Source organism: Salvelinus sp. IW2-2015, linkage group LG20 (genome assembly GCF_002910315.2).
Source record: "Salvelinus sp. IW2-2015 linkage group LG20, ASM291031v2, whole genome shotgun sequence".
Taxonomy (NCBI): Eukaryota; Metazoa; Chordata; class Actinopteri; order Salmoniformes; family Salmonidae; genus Salvelinus; species Salvelinus sp. IW2-2015.
In genome coordinates, this window is record NC_036860.1 from 3,324,809 (window position 1) to 3,332,173 (window position 7,365).

The following is a 7,365-nucleotide window of genomic DNA, read 5'->3' on the forward strand; positions in this document are numbered from 1 at the left end:
CTATAATCTCTCACACACTTCCAGAGAGCAAATTTCCTGTACTTTATGATCCCTCACTCAGCTCTAGCTTGTTTCGAAATAAGAGCTTTCACAAATCAAGGCAGCATATACGGTATGTTTGTGTTTGACTGATGTTAATGTGTATTAAATTGTTGAATAAAATAGGGAATATTCTCAGCTGGGTCAGTCTTCTGATCTGAACTTCGGAGATGCTCTGCAGTCTGCCAACCTCATAATGTATTAAGTATAACTCAACATTTGATAATGCAGAGTTGCATTGCAGATCATTAGAAATACACTAATGAGATCACTGGGCTTAGATTCTAAAATGTTGTAAATTAATATTTTCGTGCAGATATGGTATGCCAACTTTGGAAAAGCATCCACCATTTAATAAATCAGAATTATTTCCATGAGTGAATAAGTGCACATCCTTGACACTTCCTGGTGTTTTAGACCAGGGTTTCCCAAACTCAGTCCTAGGGCCCCCTTTGGGTGCACGTTTTGGTTTTTGCCCAAGCAGTACAGGGCTGATTCAAATAATCAAAGCCACCAACCTCCTGTGGTTAGTGCTAGGGCAAAAAATAAAACGTGCACCGAGTTTTGGAAATCCTGTTTGACACTTGCACATAGTCACTACTTGGGAATTCCAGAAATCAGCAGTGTGAGAAATGTTATTTCTACTACTGCACATGAAGGGTACTTTGTTTTCTAGTTCACACGGCTTACTTCCAGCAGCACCATATCCACCATACCAACACCACCACTTTGTGTCTCATTGACCTGCTGTGGTATCTGGGTAATGTAYCATGGGGAGTGAATGAGTTTGGTTGTGGTGTACCTGTATATCTGTAGATAATTTTGTGTTTTCCTTTTTTTGAAAAGTAAACAAAGTGTTAGTTKACTCCAAGAGAAACTCTAGAATTGGTGGCCTGGTTTACCTCTAATTACATAGGGAGAGATTTCTCTTGAAATCTCACCTAATCAGAGTAGGTGAATTTGTGCTGCTGGAGTTCAAAGAATGCTATTTCCTGGTGCCACTGACAAGAGAAAGAGAGAAAGTCTTTCCTTCTGATCCAAGAGGAGTGGCCCAGACTGCTGAGAGACATACAGTATAGGCATGATAAGGAATCTAAACAAGATTTCCTATGACACTGTCACTCTCTGTACTTTCCATACCAAACAGTTTCATCATGATGATCTACCACTGTAAACTAACTATTCTGAGTCAAAATCTCAACATTGTAGTTTGACATTAACATWAATAAAGATACATACAGTGGGGAGAACAAGTATTTGATACACTGACGATTTTGCAGGTTTTCCTACTTACAAAGCATGTAGAGGTCTGTAATTTTTATCATAGGTACACTTCAACTGTGAGAGAAGGAATCTAAAACAAAAATCCAGAAAATCACATTGTATGATTTTTAAGTAATTAATTGGCATTTTATTGCATGACATAAGTATTTGATACATCAGAATAAAGCAGAACTTAATATTTGGTACAGAAACTTAGTTTGCAATTACAGAGATCATACGTTTCCTGTAGTTCTTGAAGGTTTGCACACACTGCAGCAGGGATTTTGGCCCACTCCTCCATACAGACCTTCTCCAGATCCTTCAGGTTTCGGGGCTGTCGCTGGGCAATACGGACTTTCGGCTCCCTCCAAAGATTTTTATTGGGTTCAGGTCTGGAGACTGGCTAGGCCACTCCAGGACCTTGAGATGCTTCTTACGGAGCCACTCCTTAGTTGCCCTGGCTGTGTGTTTCGGGTCGTTGTCATGCTGGAAGACCAGCCACGACCCATCTTCAATGCTCTTACTGAGGGAAGGAGGTTGTTGGTCAAGATCTCGCGATACATGGCCCCATCCATCCTCTCCTCAATACGGTGCAGTTGTCCTGTCCCTTTGCAGAAAAGCATCCCAAAGAATGATGTTTCCACCTCCATGCTTCACGGTTGGGATGGTGTTCTTGGGGTTGTACTCATCCTTCTTCTTCTCCAAACACGCGAGTGGAGTTTAGACCAAAAAGCTCTATTTTTGTCTCATCAGACCACATGACCTTCTCCCATTCCTCCTCTGGATCATCCAGATGGTCATTGGCAAACTTCAGACGGGCCTGGACATGCGCTGGCTTGAGCAGGGGACCTTGCGTGCGCTGCAGGATTTTAATCCATGACGGCGTAGTGTGTTACTAATGGTTTTCTTTGAGACTGTGGTCCCAGCTCTCTTCAGGTCATTGACCAGGTCCTGCCATGTAGTTCTGGGCTGATCCCTCACATTCCTCATGATCATTGATGCCCCACGAGGTGAGATCTTGCATGGAGCCCCAGACCGAGGGTGATTGACCGTCATCTTGAACTTCTTCCATTTTCTAAATATTGTGCCAACAGTTGTTGCCTTCTCACCAAGCTGCTTGCCTATTGTCCTGTAGCCCATCCCAGCCTTGTACAGGTCTACATTTATCCCTGATGTCCTTACACAGCTCTCTGGTCTTGGCCATTGTGGAGAGGTTGGAGTCTGTTTGATTGAGTGTGTGGACAGGTGTCTTTTATACAGGTAACGAGTTCAAACAGGTGCAGTTAATACAGGTAATGAGTGGAGAACAGGAGGGCTTCTTAAAGAAAAACTAACAGGTCTGTGAGAGCCGGAATTCTTACTGGTTGGTAGGTGATCAAATACTTATGTCATGCTAAAATGCAAATTAATTACTTAAAATCATACAATGTGATTTTCTGGATTTTTGTTTTAGATTCCGTCTCTCACAGTTGAAGGTGTAACCTATGATAAAAATGACAGACCTCTACATGCTTTGTAAGTAGGAAAACCTGCAAAATCGGCAGTGTATCAAATACTTGTTCTCCCCACTGTACATGCATACAGCTAAAACAACCAGACTAATACATCACAATATGTAGATTGTAGAAGCCTTTTCACTCACTCTGAAACACCATTACAGTTTTGGCTTCTGTCCAGTTATCCATTAGTGATATTTTAACTTTATTAATACATCCCTCTCCTCCCAGGCTTGCCAGCAAAGCACTGGTCGGTCCATTTATTCAAAGCTGTGTTTTTTTTTAACGTGATGTCCATCACAATAATGAAGTTAGAACCAGTCTGTTCCAAGAGGTGGGCACTAACTGTGTGGTCTGGTCTCAATATGTTGCATGTTATTGACCCTGTATTGCACCTGATTTTCCAAAGAAAATGCTCAAACTGTAGGAGAGTGCATTTTCTGATTCCATCAAGGGTAACAACTCAAACTGAATTATTATTTTTTCTTGTTTCAACATCAATGTAAAATGAACAATAACTGTAGGGAAATCAAAAAGAGGATCACTAACGTTAACACTTTTTTTTTATCATGTACTTCTGAAAAATATAAATCGATCTTTATTACATTCATCCTTTCCCGGTTTGACAAGGGAAAGACCAGAAGTCATTTGACATTGTGTGCTATGTATTCTATTGACAGGTGAAACAATTATATTAAAAAGGCACATTTAAAAAAAATATGGTTAAGCATTATGTTTGGGGGCCGTATGCATCAAGCGTCTCATTAGGAGTGCTGAACTAAGATCCATATGTAATATGCCTAAAGCTGCATTTACACAGGAAGCCAATTKTGATATTTTCCCCCCACTAATTAGTCTTTTGACCAATCACATATTTTCAAAWTTTTTCCAGAGCTATGTAATATTATTTGTGATTTAAAGGCAAAAATCCTACATCAGCACTCCTACTCTGAGACACTTGATACATACATCCCCTCATTGACAGACAATATGAAAACTTGTCACCAAACACCACATATACACAATCTCTAAATGGTGTGTAAATTGAGAGCTGTGTACACTATGTTGGTGGTTGTGCAGATAAACCCAATCAGGTTGCATAAGTTGGACAGGCCATGATAGTGGCCAAAGGTGCTCTTGTAGGCCTTGTACTTGGGYTCCTGCTCCCTGAGTTTGGCGTAGGCTTCCCTCTGGCTCCCTATCCCTATTTGGTTCCCCAGGCCATGCTCCTGCTCCACCTCCCGCAGCTTGAACATGACCTCTGTGGCAGACGGGCCGAACCACTGTGCGTTTAGACCTGCCATGATGACTGCCAAWAAGTACAGGGCCATCTACAGGGGAAGAACAATTTTTATTCTGAATTGTCGATGACATGTAGATACAACCATTATCTACATCGGAAATAATCTTAACATTTTGATTGCGCAATCTGTAACGCTTCACCGGTACAGATTGAATCCTGCCCTAAATTACAAAATAGAATGTGATATGACCTGCAGGCTTTCGTGCCAATCCAGCAGCTCTCTGGGGTGGTAGACTGCATACACAGCAAGGCTGACAAAGTTGCTGCCCAGTAGGCAATAGAAATAGACAGGGAACAGCTTGCTTTGCACCAGCCCAAAGGTGTGCAGTGTTACCTGCTTCACCAGTGCAAAACCTGTGGGTGGGAAAAGAGATAATGTAAGTGAGAGAAATGGGGAGACAAATACTGTGCCTCATTCTTAATCTTGGCTTCTTTTGATATGCCACTTCAAGTGTTAGCAAAACCCTACAATCTAACAGATTTCCTCTGCTCATCCCCTATCATCACCTGCTATAAAGGAGACCCACAACTGCATTCCCCATGCAAAGGACAGCACCAGCAGGTGCAGCACTTTCACCAAATCTGTAGGCTCCCCTTCTGTGACCATGGTATTAATCTGGGGGACAAAAATAGGAAAAGTCCCAGATAAATGTTAGCAAGTAAACCAGATAATGAAACGTATTAATTTACAACATTGGGGACATAAAACCAAAAAACACATGCCCACCCAAAATCACCAATTCAACAAAGACCTTTTGAAACCCCTTAAAACAACATAATTTGATGACTGGAAAGTGGTCCGTCTACACGTGCAAGCTTGATTAGCATGCAAGTGATAGTGGCTTCGAGAGATAACAGTTCTGAAAAACGATACTGTTGAGGATTAAATACTTAATTCAATATCACATTTTGGGAATTGGAAACCATGAGTGGAATGGCATTTGTCAGAAACTACAAATGTCGCTAGCACAACCCATAGTAACTCGCTAGCTAGGTGAGTTACACAACTGCGCGGAAGTAGTGTTGCAGTGCATTCCAAAGAGAAGAAAGTGGCTTCTTACTTGTTTGTCTTTCTTTTTTCCTTAAAAAAATACTCAACTGAAAAATAACTACCTGGATGTGGTATGTTGACTGAAGGGAAACTCTCTTTTCGCAACTCCCGTTGATCGAACACTAGAACAACACTTCCTCTCTCAAACGTCAATTTCCATTAACCACGCCCCCCAAGCAATATCTACAAATCACATTATCACAAAATGAATATTACGTTAAATTATAACCCACAAACCAATCATCAATGAGATAGAATGTATCCCCGCCTTGTCATTGTGACACCGTTTTTATCCACCCACTTACAATTTACTTAGCTCAGGTCAGTTGACATGGACGACAAGAGGGCCTTGGTGAGTTGGCACTCAATGTCATACAGTACCAAAATAGTTTGTTAGAAGGATTTTCAATACAATGTCGATTGTTGTTTCAGTGTGAACCACCGCCCCTTCCTGCTGAAGGTGTGTAAGTGTTATTGTGTCAATGTGATCATCAGAAAGTAACATAACTTGACAATGCCTGGTGTAATACTCCATGGTCATTGTTCACCGACTTTCTTGAGTTGTCTTCTAGTAGCAGGAGGTGAATCTCAGGAGTCTCTCCGAGATGTGGAAAGAATTAGGTCAGAGGTTAAAACACAAGCCAAGGTGACTAACTGCTTCCTGTAGAATGTAGTATTTTTCCCATATTCACGATTGTCTACTGTTTTATTTGATGGCTTGTATTGGTTACTGTTTTATTCAGGGGATATTGTTTCAATTAATATTTGTTGTTTTGTAGACTATTGATTCCCTGTGCAAAACTCAATTCATGCATGAGGCAGAGAGAACCCAGAATCTCAATACCATGGCAGTCCTTCAATGTAAGGGAGGACACAACACAATCACGCCTGAACCACACCTGACTCTTGATTCCCTGATTATTATTATTTTTTGAATGCATGGGTTACTCTTTACTTGAGTTGAACCCTCTGTCATAAGGGCTAAATAGCACTGTCATAACAATGACTTAAAGATGACATAAACTGTCCTCCTGTCCTTGTTCCTCCAGCCGAGGTGCGCCATTTGGCTGCACATGTTGCCGCCCAGCACTTTGAAGAGCGTTTTGAGGGCCTAGGCTGTGAGGTCTCCACTGAGCTCCACTACCTGCGCAGTCTCATGTCCCACTCTCCCTGCTCCTGTCCTACTCTCCAAGCCTCCTGCTCCAGCACTCACCCCTCAGACATCCAGAGGCAGGCTGCCATCAACCACATCTCTCAGGAACTCTACCACAGGTTGATCTGGATAAGGCAGTCTCAAGTGTGGTGTGGTGGGGATACTTTGGTGAACTACTCTTGCATGATGATAAGTAGACTTTAGCTCAGTGGGATAATGCAGTAATAACATGTAATTCCCTCTCCATATTTTTCTGTGTATGTTGTCTGTTTCTTCAGTCGAAGAGTCCTGTGGGAGCAGATTGCTGAGCTAAGGGAGGAAGTCCACAACTTTCATGGCCTGCTTAGCAAGTTTGATTTTATGTTTATCAGAACAAGACCCCCTTCCATGATGTTGTTCTAATGGAGGCTTTTTATAAACCTTACTCAGGTTTTCCTTTCCTTTTTAGAAAAACTAAGAGATGAAACAATGCGCAGATTGACAGAGAAATACTGCAAAGATATGGTATTTCAGAGCTCAACATTTCTCTCCCCCAAATCACTTTGACCTGAATGATTTCACTCATCAAACAAATTATACAAACTTTACAATTGAAACAATCTTCTGAACTATACTTGAGCTAAAATGATTTGGACTGCTGAAGCTTATCTCATGTCATGTGACATGTTCTGGAATATGTATCTATCTGTCTCCATTTTCAGTGCTTGGAGAGCAGGATTGACAGCTATCAGATGAAGGACGACACACTCAAACTGCAGAGGCCTCAGGACATGCTCAGGTCAAATTTAAGGTGAAAGCTCTGGGGTGAGGTTAGAGTAGACGAGCATGGCAAGCAATCTGACAGACTGCTATTACTAAAGGAATTATGATGATGCATCCTTATAACAAGTGTTCTCCCCTAGGTCAGATGTTTCTGAGTTACAGAATAAGAGTCAGACTATAACAATATCGAAAGGCAAGGCTCCCAATAAAACAGGTAAGATATCTGGTAATTAACTTTCTGTTGATTCACAAAAGATACAGCATTTGRATTGAAATACAAAGTGTATTTTTCTGTTTG

The 7,365-nt window shown here is 41.4% G+C and overlaps 1 protein-coding gene across 2 annotated transcripts; it reads right to left on the bottom strand.

Annotated features, from left to right (window-relative positions):
* Positions 1–3,691: 3,691 nt before the first annotated feature.
* tmem205 (transmembrane protein 205) lies at positions 3,692–5,323 on the bottom strand. 2 transcript variants are annotated; one of them, XM_024010814.2, is made up of 4 exons: positions 5,215–5,323; positions 4,609–4,717; positions 4,292–4,455; positions 3,692–4,129 (listed from the first exon to the last, which is right to left on the bottom strand). In XM_024010814.2, the coding sequence occupies exons 2-4, from the start codon at positions 4,706–4,708 to the stop codon at positions 3,827–3,829; spliced, it is 567 nt and encodes a 188-aa protein (XP_023866582.1). In that variant the 5' UTR covers positions 4,709–4,717; positions 5,215–5,323; the 3' UTR covers positions 3,692–3,826. The 2 variants fall into 2 exon arrangements, with proteins under 2 accessions (XP_023866582.1, XP_023866583.1); XM_024010815.2 differs by having other exon boundaries at positions 5,163–5,311.
* Positions 5,324–7,365: the final 2,042 nt, after the last annotated feature.